General features: G+C 36.2%; 1 protein-coding gene and 1 non-coding gene across 5 annotated transcripts in view; one reads left to right on the top strand and one right to left on the bottom strand.

Moving 5' to 3' along the window:
• Window positions 1-13,592, bottom strand: part of KIT (KIT proto-oncogene, receptor tyrosine kinase) — an 81,366-nt gene that overhangs the window by 22,510 nt on the left and 45,264 nt on the right. For all 4 annotated transcript variants that reach the window (XM_077136890.1, XM_077136892.1, XM_077136891.1 and 1 more), the window contains exons 6-7: window positions 11,750-11,939; window positions 9,602-9,717 (exon numbers count right to left, since the gene is read on the bottom strand). In XM_077136890.1, the coding sequence (XP_076993005.1) occupies window positions 9,602-9,717; window positions 11,750-11,939 (306 nt within the window). The remainder of the gene's footprint in view (window positions 1-9,601; window positions 9,718-11,749; window positions 11,940-13,592) is intronic.
• On the top strand, window positions 4,673-4,776 carry LOC143663767 (U6 spliceosomal RNA). The gene has a single exon (XR_013166152.1). It is a non-coding gene; the product is annotated as a U6 spliceosomal RNA (small nuclear RNA).

Raw genomic sequence — 13,592 nt, 5'->3', positions numbered from 1 at the left:
CAGTATTTAAATAGTTCTCCCAAATCAGCAACATACTCCATCCAACCAACTTTCTTGTGAGAAATGAAGGACAAATAATGGTACCAACACTTGAGGGGTGAAACTGAGACTCTTTAATTCAAAGCCTCATCTCTTAAATTATTTTACATTAGAAGAGAAGCTAGTCCTACTTTAAAAGTAGTTTGCTATATCTTCCTTTACCAATTCCAGTGTCTATAACAATTTTTATATCCACAGAGATCCTCTTTATAAGAAAGAGTATTAAAGTGTCATGTCAAAAACAACACTCATAACTCCCAAGCAATTTAAGAACAAAAACTCATTTCAAGTTCAGGAAGAGAAAATAAACAGAGCTCAGACACTGTCAGATCTCTCAAATGAACACACATTACCTATAAAAAGACTGATGTAAAAAGACAAGCAGCTATTTTTTACATAGATCAGGTACCACGCTAAGAAGATCTGAAAAAACATTCCTGTCATAAAAAGCTAACACCAATGCATCTCCCAAGCCACTGGTACAGGACACAGGAGGATGAAAAGATAATGACAGATTATAACTTTGCTATTTTCCAGGCACTTAGACAAGGTCACTCATTTGAAATTAAACAAGATAATTATGAACCTGAATATAATCATCTGATGAGTTTCTTTTAAACTCAGATATACCGACTCAAAGAATCCTGCTTTACACTCCGTGAAGTCTTAAAATTCCATCAGACATGGGTTAAAGAAATTATGAGATAATAGCATCTCATGCAGTAAAATACTAAAATGATATAGAAGAGTATTGTATGACATGGAAAGATATTCAAAATGCAGTCATTACCCAGCACACAAAAAACAGGTTATGAAACAATAAGATCTGATTTTTTGGTTAAAAAAAGTTTTAAAGACTCACCTCGGGGGAAAAAAATAAATATATATAAAACAAGGGATATATCAGCAATAGTATTCCACAAAATGTAAATAAACCTAAAAAGAGACCATAAAAACCTGATTTTTAATAAAGAATGAAAGGATTTCTATCCTTTCTATCCTTCCCAAAAATAAGGGAAAAATGTTTTAATTTTAAAATGTGTAAGCAAGTGTCTGCACAAACCAAGCTATATTCTGGTTATTGTGTTAACCTTACAGCAAGCTCTCAAAAGCAAGTAAACAAACCAGAAAGGAGTTCCATTCAGCACTAGCTTTAGTTAATGTTCTAAGAATTTCAATAACAATGTAGGTGAAAAGCTAGTAGAAACCACCAAGTAAAACAAAACTCTAAAAGGCAAAGCCTCTAAAGCAAAATCAGTAAGTGTGTTAGCATCAAGCCTTAATATACTTTAGCTGCTAACATAAGTATGGTTTGAAAACTCAAGTGTTTTGATTAGAGGACCCTATCGCCTTTAAAAATGGAAACAGAAGGCCAATAGGGAGTAGGAAGACATCTCTACCTTCAAAAAAAAGGCTAAGTTTAGTGTCTTTGCTTTTATTTTGGGAGGATCTTCTGGAAAGGCACAGCAACCCAAAGGTCTGAATATCAGTCACCGACACTTGCAGCCAGGTGGGTGGCCCTGGGGCGGGTGGGCAGTATCACGCTATCTGCACAGCTGGCTTGACAGGTCTACCCTCACCTGTAGCAAATGCTCAATGTGCCTTGCTTGCAGGATGTTGCACTTACAGTGGCTTCTCCCAGAGTCAATTTAGCCATCCGTCACTGAATCTAGCTATGAACCAAAAATACATAAAAGACAGCTCAGCCTTTGTAAATGTCGTCAAAGGGAAACTTTCTCATCAAGAGGCCTCATATTCTGGGTGAGTTCTTAACTTTGGCTGATTTCAATATACCGTATGATCTATAAATAAGGACTAACACACCAGACAGGATGTTAATTATATGATCAGTGATTAAGAAATAATGCATTATTTAGCATTTCCTTAAATTGTTCCTCAACCCCCTGTTGACACCCTGCCATAAATGCAGTCAAACTGGTGACTCTTAAGAGTTGATTTGGTATATAGTTCAGCAGTCATTTTGGTACCCAATCCAGCGTAACATTAACATGTTCTGTGAAATGTGAGCCCCTTAAGTTTTCAATGCCCTGCTCACCCTGCCTGCCCTATTGTTACCTCCCCTGAGTACTACAGGACTCCCATCCAGCCCAACCACTGGTTCTTCAAAAAGGATGTGCATTTTAGATTGAAGATAGATGGCCCATAAATATCATCTGCCACATATTTTAAATTCAAAATACTGATCTGGAAAATGCCATCAGATAAAGTTTTCAAGTGTCATTTTAAGGTTACTGGATCTCATAAAATCATTCCAGAGGATAAAAAGCAATGGTTTATCCTATCAACCATAACTTCTTTCTACAATCACATAAATCACTTCAGGATTCCCTTGGGATATCTAAAATTATAAGCCAAAGTAAACTTCCAAAATATTCACTTTTTTCATTATCACTGATATTTATTCAAAGAGATATTAGATGGAAAGGAAAATAACAAAAACAGGTGGATTAATTAGGGTTAAAATGCACATTTGGCCTTTTATTTGTTCTATACCTGGTTAAAGCCTTACTATTGGCAGTTATCATAACCAAAGAGACCATGTGTTTCTAAACAAGTACCACATTAACCCAATACTGAACTTGGGGCAAGGGATAAATTGGCAAGGGAAAAAATCTTCAGAGGATATCAAACTCTCTAGAACGAAGAGCTTGATTTCTATCTACATTTTGGAAAAGCAATTCCAAGAGTAATCACAATAATGCAAATTCAGAGCAAAGAATCACTACTCTTTGTTCTGAATGAAAACTCCCATTGATTTCCTCTGCAAGTTCTGCTCAAAGGTGGCAAACAGATATGGCTTTTGGCATCACAAACCTTGAACATCACTGAACCAATTTAACAGATCCATGCCAATTATGGCTTGGTCAAAGAGGTTAAAAAACATTTTCAAACCATGTTACATATTTAATTGTTCTCTTAACACAAATTGTCAAAAGCCTCCCACCCATTTAAGAGATTAAAACACATACACTCTACACATGGCAATTTCAGAATAAATAAATTTTCCAGCCACCAAAAACCTAACCAATCACAATCAAGGATTTTCACTAGCATTTCTTGCAGCTCAATCTATTAAGCAATTATGCATCAACGTCACTGAGGAAAAGTAGCCTCAATTTTTGCACCAATAAGCACATTCTGATTTTTATTAATCCCAGTTCTTAGAAAGCAATTTCTTTTTATCCTTGGGGCTAACTTATTTATAGAAAGAAGCATATACTAAATCTACATATGCATTTGGCAAAATGGACACAACTGCACCAACTTTTAATTTTCTATTTAATTTGATTTTAAAATCTGACATAAAACATTTTGCCTATAATAGTGTTAGATAAGATCTGTTTCAAGTTTTTGAAACATACAAATTACCCAACTATATCTGTAAAGAGCAAGTGAAACACTTCACAGGAGGTGAAGTAAGATTGCTTTAAGTTCACACAAAAATGCTACCTCTGTGAATATACAACTATGTGATCATATTGTGAATTACTGATTATATATGTAGAACGGAATGATCAAAATAGAAATGTTTGCATTTAACTGGTGTTTTTTTTTTGTATTTAAAATAAATAAATAAATAAATAAAATAAAATGAAGAAGAAAAAAGAAAAGAACGGATGGCTAGAGAAATTGGTAAGAACCAGAACAAAGTGGTTACCTGTTTTAGTTTTCTAGCTGTAAAACATAAATAACACACACTAAGTTGGCTTTAACTATGGGAATTTATCAGCTCACTTTTTTGTATTTTTTTAGAGAAGTTGTAAGTTTACAGAAAAATCATGCATAAAATACAGAGTTCCTATATGCCATCCTATTATTAACAGCTTGCAATAGTGTGGTCCATGTTTTGTAATAAAAATATGGAATGCCTCATGAAAAAAAAATGCTATCTCTGTCAAAGCATTTCATGATCAAGAAATCCAATGTGTTAGGTAAGCAAACCAAACAGTTTAGTGTTTATAATAAGCTGACATCAACTAGTCAATAACAGACTTCCTAAAGAGCTTCACCTGGTGGCAGGGTCTACATTATCCTCACTTGTATCCCCAGTGCCACAAAGCAGGAATTCCATAAATGCTGGGGGCGGGCTCTTGGCAACCCAGAATGTAGGAAAGACGGGCACAAACAGGGAACCAAGCAAGGGATCATGTAGGAAGGTTAATTCTATTTCCCATCCAGTTTCAAACAGGCATGAGTTCTCCCAGCAGAGGTGATTAACTGATCCTATTGAGAGTCAAATTAACACAGGCAAGTAAAATGGTAGCAATTTTGCCACCAGAGAGAAGAGTAAATTGAAGCCTACTTCAGAGAAATCTTTCTAAGGTCAGTGATTCATAGTCAACAGACAGACCACACACTGACAGGTGGAGGCATGAAACAGGGAAAAGAGACAGAACTAAATGCCCTTTGGCCTTGAGGACAGGAAAGGGGAGAGATATACAAGGCACATACACTGATTTTCTCAACACGTGTGTGAAGAGGGGTAGCCATGATGTGCTATTACTGGTCCACAGGAGAGAAGTTTAGAAACAGAATAAGCATTTAGGACCTGGGAGCAGTTGGACAAAACAACTTTATATATCCACTGAATTTAATATTAAAAAAAGTCTGGGTGCTCACTTTGTAGCACATATATTAAACAGTGGAACGAGGCGGAGATGAGCATGGCCCCTGTGCGAGGAAGATATGCAAATTTGTGAAGTGTTGTGTATTTTTAGGAGATAGAATGAGAGTAGAGAATGGGGAGCAGATACTTAATTTGTGCAGAATATTTAATAAGGTTGATTGTAAATGTTTGGAAATGGACAGAGGTTATGGTAGCACACTATTGTGCATGTAATTAACAGTGCTGAATTATGGGTGTGATCATGGTTGAAAGGGGAAGTTTAGGGCTGTGTGTGTCACTAGGAGAAAACTAGAGGATGAAACATGGGACTGTATAATATCGTGAACCCAGCTGTGGATGATGAAAGTACACATATAAGAATGGTCTTCCATGAATTAGAATGTATGTCACTATTACAAGGTGCTAATAGGGTATATGAGAACAAATACAAATGATGCAAACTATGGACTAGAATTAGTAATACTGTAATATTTGTTCATCAATCGTAACACAGGTACCACTTCAATGCCAAGGGTCAACTCTGTGATTGTACCAAGAGGCATTTATTGTACACTTTGGATGAACTGTATGGTGTTTGAATAAAACCGTTAAAAAAAAATCTGAGCTTGTGTTTTATATATCTCTGTTTACTTTCATTTCACTTTTGTAATTTGCTATTACTGTGTTTTACAGGTATGATCCACAATGAATTGGAAATAAAAAACAAACTGGTCCTTTACTCCATTGATGGTTTGAGAAGCACTACACTAGAGAATCCAAAAGCTTTGTATGAACAAATGCATATTATGCTTGCAAAGATATCTGATTTACCCACAAACATCTCTTAAATTATTTGAATATTAAGATTTTCAAAATCAGATAATTTTGCCTCTGTGTGTGATACATTAAGCTCCTTTGATTAAAATCAGAATTAATCTCAAGACATGTGAACCAAGAGCCAATGCGGTACATATAATCAAAACTGTCCTGAGGAACTGAGATGATAACATGTGTCTCTTGGAAAAGAAGAGTTCCTTAGTCAAACAAGTTTGAGATATATGCTTGCTGGGGAGGCAAGATGTATGTACGCAACACACTGAAGATTCTGAGAAGGCTATAATAAAGAATCATGTTTACCTGTGAGGCAGTACCCCTCTTTATCTAAACACATACTAGCAACTTATTCAGGAAACACAATTTGCAACTGCTTCTATAGTGAAAGGACTCTGGATTAACAATCAAAAACCTGTCCAGGAGAAGCAAAAAACTGAAAGCAACCAAAAGCAAAAGGGAAGGGAGAGACCCAGTAGACGCCACCACGTGCCCTGCTATATGACAGAGGGGTCCAGGATCGCCGGCAGCCAGTCTTGAGGAAGAAGTTGGAAGCAAAAAGTAACATCCAGCGTGGACACAAGAGAGACAGACACCAAAGCCTCGGACTGGCTGCAAAATGTCCCAGAAGTCTGGTCTTATTTGTCAGGTTCCACTGGCTTCCTGCTTCTAGTTCCTCCCATGGCTTTCTAGTGCTGTGTCTGAATTTCTGCTGCTGACAAGGACTCCAGTTATCAGGATTAAAATCCAACCTCCTTATACAGATAACCCTTTTTAGTTATGGTGTAATGGACTGGCTGGAGGAGGAAGTACCTGAAACTGCTGAGCTGTGCAACTCGATAGCTTTTACAATGTGACTGTGTGATTGTAAAAACCTTGTGTCTGATGCTTTTATCCATGGTATGGACAACAGATAAGTTAAAAAAAAAAAGTATAAAAGATAAATAAATAATGTGGGGAATAAAGGGTAAAAAACCGGGTAGATGGAAATAATAGTCACCAATGAGATGAGGTGTAAGGGGTATGCGATACATGAGTTTTTTCTTTTTCTGTAGTGATGCAAATGTTCTAAAAATGATCGTGGTGATGAATACACAGCTATGTGATGATACTGTACACCATGTGTACTCTGTACAGACCGTCTGTGTGTGAACATTTGTCAATAAAAATATTTTTTAAAAATCACTGACGCATAGAACAAGGTAAAATGTGTTAGCTCATATTGGATTGTTCAATTACTAAACTGAGTTTTATAGGATTAAGAGTTTTCCAAAATGACAAATTATTCTTTATATACTTGTATTAACCTACTATCTCAGCTGAAATCTATATAAGCTTTTCTCAATTAAAATGTCAAGTATGAAAAGAAAAAAAAGATCCAACCTCATTCAATTGGACCACACCTTAATGAAAAAGAAATACTCAAAGGGTCCTATTTGCAATAGGTTCACACCCACAGAAATGTGGATTAAGATTAAGAACATGTCTAACTCAGCATCAAGGGATTGAGAAAACCTTATCGACCAAAAGGGGGAAGAGTGATATGAGACAAAGTGTCAATGGCTAAGAGATTCCAAACAGAGTCAGGAGGTTATCCTGGAGGTTATTCTTATGCATTAAGTAGATATCACCTTGTTATTCAAGATGTAATGGAGAGGCTGGAGGGAACTGCCTGAAAATGTAGAGCTGTGTTCCAGTAGCCATGTTTCTTGAAGATGACTGAATAATGTTATAGCTTTCACAATGGGACTGTGTGATTGTGAAAACCTTGTGTCTGATGCTCCTTTTATGTACCTTGTCAACAGATGAGTAGAACATATGGAATAAAAATAAATAATAGTGGGAACAAATGTTAAAATAAATTTAATTTGAAATGCTAGTGACCAGTGAAAGGGAGGGGTAAGGGGTATGGTATGTATAATTTTTTTTTTCTGTTGTCTTTTTATTTCTTTTTCTGAATAGATGCAAATGTTCCAAGAAATGATCATGATGATGAATATGTAACTATGTGATGATATTGTGAATGACTGATTATATATGTAGAACAGAATGATTAAAATAGGGACGTTTGCGTATATTTGGGTGGGTTTTTTTTTGTATTTAAAAAAAAAAAAAGAACATGTCTAAATTGGGCTCTTAATTTATATGCCACACTCCTTATTTCCTTCCTGGATTATATCCTCAATTCTGGTAAGAAGAACACGAGATTAAAAAAATGAAATTCTTGAATTCATTTTCAAAAAAATCTCAAAAAATACATAAATCATTCTTGACAGACGAAGAAGCTAAGAAAAAAAAGTTAACTTGTGAAGAGATTTTTGAGGAGAGAAGAAAAATAAATTTGAGGATACACTGGATCCATTTTCACATCAAAATAAGAAGTGATTTTTCAGCTGGGATGGAGAGGTGTGATAAGATGACTGAAGAATATATTTGGGAGACAAGCTATCATGATTTAACTGGGCATTAACAAGCGGTCATTAAATCATTGTCAAAGAATTATATAATGGACTGAGCAACTCAAGTTAGAAGCTTATATTTTAATGGGCCCAATTATCTGCTGGCACCAAGTGGTTTGTTGAAATCTGGAATTTACCTTTGAAGTAACTTCTGCTAATTTGTTTCTGATTACAAAATTATATGTGCTTATGGTAAGAAACTTAGAATACACAAACAAAAGCAAGAAAAGAAAAATCTTAAAACTAAGAAATATTTACATTTACCATTATGATGTAATCCTTTCCAATTTTTTCTATGCATAAATGAAATTACTAAGATTTAAAACGTTTTTCTTTCAACGTAAACAATGGCATTTGAAAAAAAATCAGAAAATACTGAAACATAAAGAATAAAACATAAAACTCTCATAAGCATATACTTAATGTATATATGTAAACATGCATTTTCTCAAAAATAAGATCATGATAACAAAAAAAACCTGTCCAGATAAATACTGTATAATTTCACTTGTATGAAATATCTAACACAGAGACAGAAAGTAGATTAGAGGTTACCAGAAGCTGGGGAGAGGGGAATGGGAGTCAATGCTTAAAAGGTAAAAGAGTTTCTGTTTTGGGTGATGAAACAGTTTTAATAATAGAAGGTGATGATGGTGGCACAACATTGTGAAAGTAATTAATGCCACTGAATTATACATTTAAAACTGGTTAAAGTGACAAATTTTGTAATATATATGTTACCACAATTAAAAAACAAACAAAACAACCTCTCCAGAGCACCACTTACTAGCGATTTCGTTTCTTCATTTATAAACTGATTACACTACTCATCCCATCATACCTGCTCAGCATCAGCATCAAATTAAACAATCATTTCATACTGCGAGTAAGCTCCCAGAGGGCATGGAATCGGCTTCCATGCTTTGTGCTCCTAGGACCCCATCCCAACTCCCAACACTTATGTAAAGCATTCAGCAGTTTGCAAGGTGGTTTCTAGGCAATGTGCCAGGTGGGTGGTCTCCTCACCCCCAGACACCCAGGAGAGTTAATTCCAATGGTAACTTATTCGGCCATTCCTGTGGAATTCCATGCCTTTGGAGTCTGGGCTGGTGTGGCAGGTACCTACCACCCTTCCCTGGAAATTCAGACAGGAACAGAACAGAGCAAGGAGGAAGTCATGGAGTTGGCAAAGCCCCAGGTGGTGATCGTGTTCCCTTGAGCTCAACCGCCACGAGATCGCTGTGGGGAGCTCAGGGGTGAAGTGGGGAGCCAACAGCGTCTCTTTCACACCTAACAACATAACCCAGCTCCTATTCAACCTCTGACTCCCCATTTCAGCAATCAATTTTCCCTCACACAACTGTATTTTTAACTTCTAAGGCTCTTCTGTCTACTTCAAAGCCAGCACCCAGAATGTGAGCAACTTCTACAAGGTCATATGGTTGGAGAAATGTAGGCCAAGCAATTGGCTCTCTTACACACTCTTCTAACCACCAAACCACCTCGTCTTTGTTAAGGTCAAAATTATCATGAAACATTATTTACATAGTACATATCACCTCTGAGTTCTGCAGCATTTACAAATACTAGCCACAACTTAAGATAATAGAAAACATAAACATAAGGAGACATTCCTTATACTTACTGTTCACGTAAACACTGAATGTTACGGAAGAATTAACATCAGAATTGGACACTAAAAATGAGTAAGTGCCTCCTTCGGTTCCTTTTAATCTGGTTAGATGAAGTTCACTTACATATCTACAAGAAAGGACAATAAATCAATCACCAAAGACAGTCTGCCTCGGAGCGCATTTCTGTTTGAGGAAATCGTGATCACTATTACAGTACTAGCAAAATCCACATTAGCAAATACATGTGTAGATGGGTGGGTAAATATGCATACATGTATTATATATACATATATTAATGTGTATATATAATAAACAAGTAAAATAAAACATATCTGAGACAAATACCCCTTCTGTGGGAATATAGAGAGGGGAAAGGCTATGTAAGTATAAAAGCAATCCCAGAGTCTTACAGGCTCTCTCTCTCCTTCCTTCTTCACAGCCTCTTGCTCCTCAGCCCTCCACAGTCTCGTTCAAACTCCCTCTCACCAGTATGCTGAACTCCCCTCCCTTCAAGCAAGCTATCAAGGTCACTGCCCTTACTTTCCTTCTTGCAACACTTTTCCATAAAACCATTACTTCCTGGCTTTCCTCCTACTTCTACCACTTCTTCTCGGCTGTATTTGCGACCCGAGCTTCTGCTTCACTGCCAGGTTGCCAGATATGTGCAGACAGTTCAATTCTCAGGGAGTCACTGACATGTCCTGGGCAGCCCACAATGTGAGCTGGAGTCTTGCTAAGATGCTGCTCCCACTGCACGAGCTCCAGGGCAATCCATTCTCCTGCACTCAACTACTTGCTACTTGCTCAACTTGCAAATCTTCACCAGTAGTCTAAAGTCAGACTCAAATACAGAAGATATGTGCGTGCCACCCCCACCCCCTGCCCTTTAGCTGCATGCAACCTTCTTTCAATCTCAAGGCTTGCCATTGGGTTACTAGACTCACTTGGAAGTTTATTACCCAGAGCCGGACCCACAGCCAAGGTGACAAAAGCCCAGCTCCAAAGCGCCCCTGGCTCTGCTCTTTTCCCTTCACCATCTTGCTTCTGCCACTTCCTACCAGGTTTCTCTCTCACCTATGCATGTGAATCCATCTCGGGTTCTGCTTCTAGGAAAGTAGACCTAAGATGTGTCCTACCTGAACATCAATACCTGGAGATCCTCCAGTCAATCTCAAATTCAACAGATTCCCAAATGGACTCATGGTCTTTCCTCACCCTCCTTCCTGTCTTCCCCTTCCTCCCTATTCTCAGGGAACAGCACCACCCACTCACCATCCCACCTGGCTGAGTAAGTCAGGCTCTTCAGAGGCATCCTCAGCTCCTTCCAGTCTTGTCCAACCCCTCAATCACCAGGCTTAACTAAGGAGACATCCTTCATGTCTCCCAAACTCATTCTCTTTCCTCCAACCCTTAGTTCTTGGCCTAGGACATTATCATCTCTCTCCAACATTCTTACAACAGCTAACAGCCTACTGCCTGGAAAAATATAAAAACTCAATACAGGCACCCTAGCCCTTATTAGCCCTTTGATCTTGGTCAAGTTCCTTAAACCTTCTGTATCAGTTTTCTCTTCTATAAAAATGAGGGAAATGAGTGTCTACCATATTGGGCTGTGTGAGGACCAAAATTAATGAGTCACATATAAGGAACTTAGAATCATGTTCGACAAATTAAAAGAAAAAAAAAAAAAGCACATACCAGGTATACAAAATGTTTGCTATTATTTTAATCGTAAATGTTTGAGGATTGAATGAGACATCTTATACACAAAAAAAACTTGGGTTCACTGCCTGGTTTCCTAATGAGTCTTAGTTTTTATAGTTTAAAACATGATTATAGGTACTAATAAATTTCCTCTTTATCTGACACCATAAATAATTCTCTGAAAAGAAAAATAGCATATGGCAGGCACTGTATACTCAGAACTCTGGGAAAGAACTATTCTCCACTTCATGAATTAGAAAACACATGTTTTCGTGTGTATGTTCTAAACACACAGCAAAACGGATGTCATGGATGGTACTCAGGAGACAATCTAGAATTTCCATCTATATCAGGAGGTCTCTCATGCATCTATGGGTCAAAGAGATGGGATCTGTCAAGCCAAGAAGAAGAGGGAGGGGAAATGTGTAAGTCCCAGCGCAAGGTCGTTTTCTTACCTGATATTACTTTCATTCTCAGATTTCGGATATTCTTCCCATTTATCAGTGGAGGTTCTGTTCATATATACCCACTGTTGGTGTTCAGGTTTGGGGTATGCCTCATATTCAACAATCAAATCTAAATTTTCTCCATCATTTACAAATATTGTAGTATTCATCATGGGAAAGATATTAATGAATCCTTTATCTAATTATAAGAGAATAAGACAGAAAGACAATAACAAGTAAGAGAATTTTAACTGACTATTTTACATAAGATTTTGCTTTTGTAGAATCATTGTCATAAAGATAGGAAAGACAAACACTTGGAATACTTAGTCTCCCATCTCTGTCCTCCAGTTAAATCTCCTTAGATCAGCCTCTTAAATTCTTCCAGAACTACTAGTCTTGATGTTTATTAGGTGACAAAGTAGTTGGACTAAATTGTCCATATCCAGACTCAATATAATTATATATGTGATAAGGAGTCAGAAATCAATAAAAGAGAAAGAGAATCCTCTTTCCATAAAAACATTAAAAGAATGCTATTTAATATTTGGAAAGAAATAAACTTAGGTCTTCTTATAACATCATGTATCACAGATGAATTAAAGACAGTGTTTTGTTGTTCTTTTTTGGCATGGGCAGGCACCAAAATTGAACCCAGGTCTCTGGTATGGCAGGCAAGATTTCTGCCACTGAGCTGCCATCATGCCGCCCAAAGACAGTGTTTTAACAATCAAACCATACATTGTTTTTAACTAAACAATAGAACGGAGTTCCTTCAAACCTCTGCAGAGGAGGCAGATCTTTGGCATCATAGGAGAAAACAGAAGAAAAATTATAAAATACAAATTTGAAAACAAAATTTTTTTAAAAGTCAATATATTCAGTTAATTAAGGTAACAGGAAAAAGGAAATGAAAATATAGATGGGAAAGTATTCAGCTAAACTAGTGATGAAATTTAAACAAGGCATCATTTTTTACTTATTAAAAATAGCAAAACTAAATTGAAAGAAGCACTTTTCACTTATTAAAAACAAGAAAACTCAATTGTAAGAAACAATGATTTTGCAGGTGTGGTAAAAGTAGCATACAATTACAAACTCACACAACTCTTTTAGAAAGCATTTAACAATACAGATTTTTAAAAATCTCATTCATAGATTCCTAATTTCCATTTGAGAATTCATCTTAATGGCATGGGTAACTTACATACAAAAACAAGCATGTTATAATAATTAAAAAATGAGGCAATAGAGATTTGGTTAAATAATGGTATATCCACTCAGTATAATATTATACAGTCATCAGAAGTGGTAAAAAAAAAAAAAAGTAAAGAAATTGCTTGATAAAGAATAATAAATAATCATCAATATTATTTTTATAGCCATCATTTATACAATGCTGCTTATATGCCAAGGCCTGGTCTAAATACTTTATCATGCATTATTTTATCTAATAGTTTTAGCAAACATTTAATCTTATAACAAAAGTGAGAGATAAATTTTATAATTTATCTCTTATTTATATATGAAAATTTTTATTTATTTATGAAAATAAACATTTTTTATTTTTTTATATATGAAAAAAATCAAGGCCTAGAAAGCCATACACTGGTTATCCAATGGCAGAGCCCAGATTTGAACAAGGATCTGTGAGAAGCCCAGGCCCCGGAGCCTCCACATACTTAAAAAAAAACACCGAGATAGAGACGGAAAGAGAGATAGAAAGAGAAAGAGTAAAACTATGTATAATTAACTATCACATCCAAAATATAGACAAATATGTCAAAATCCTAAAAATGGTTAGTTATAGCAAGTTAGCAGGGTTATGAGAACTCCTATTTTATTCTCTATG

Source organism: Tamandua tetradactyla, chromosome 19 (genome assembly GCF_023851605.1).
Source record: "Tamandua tetradactyla isolate mTamTet1 chromosome 19, mTamTet1.pri, whole genome shotgun sequence".
NCBI classification, from domain to species: Eukaryota; Metazoa; Chordata; class Mammalia; order Pilosa; family Myrmecophagidae; genus Tamandua; species Tamandua tetradactyla.
The sequence above is the reverse complement of the archived record's forward strand: the minus strand, read 5'-3'. Positions and strand labels throughout refer to the sequence as shown.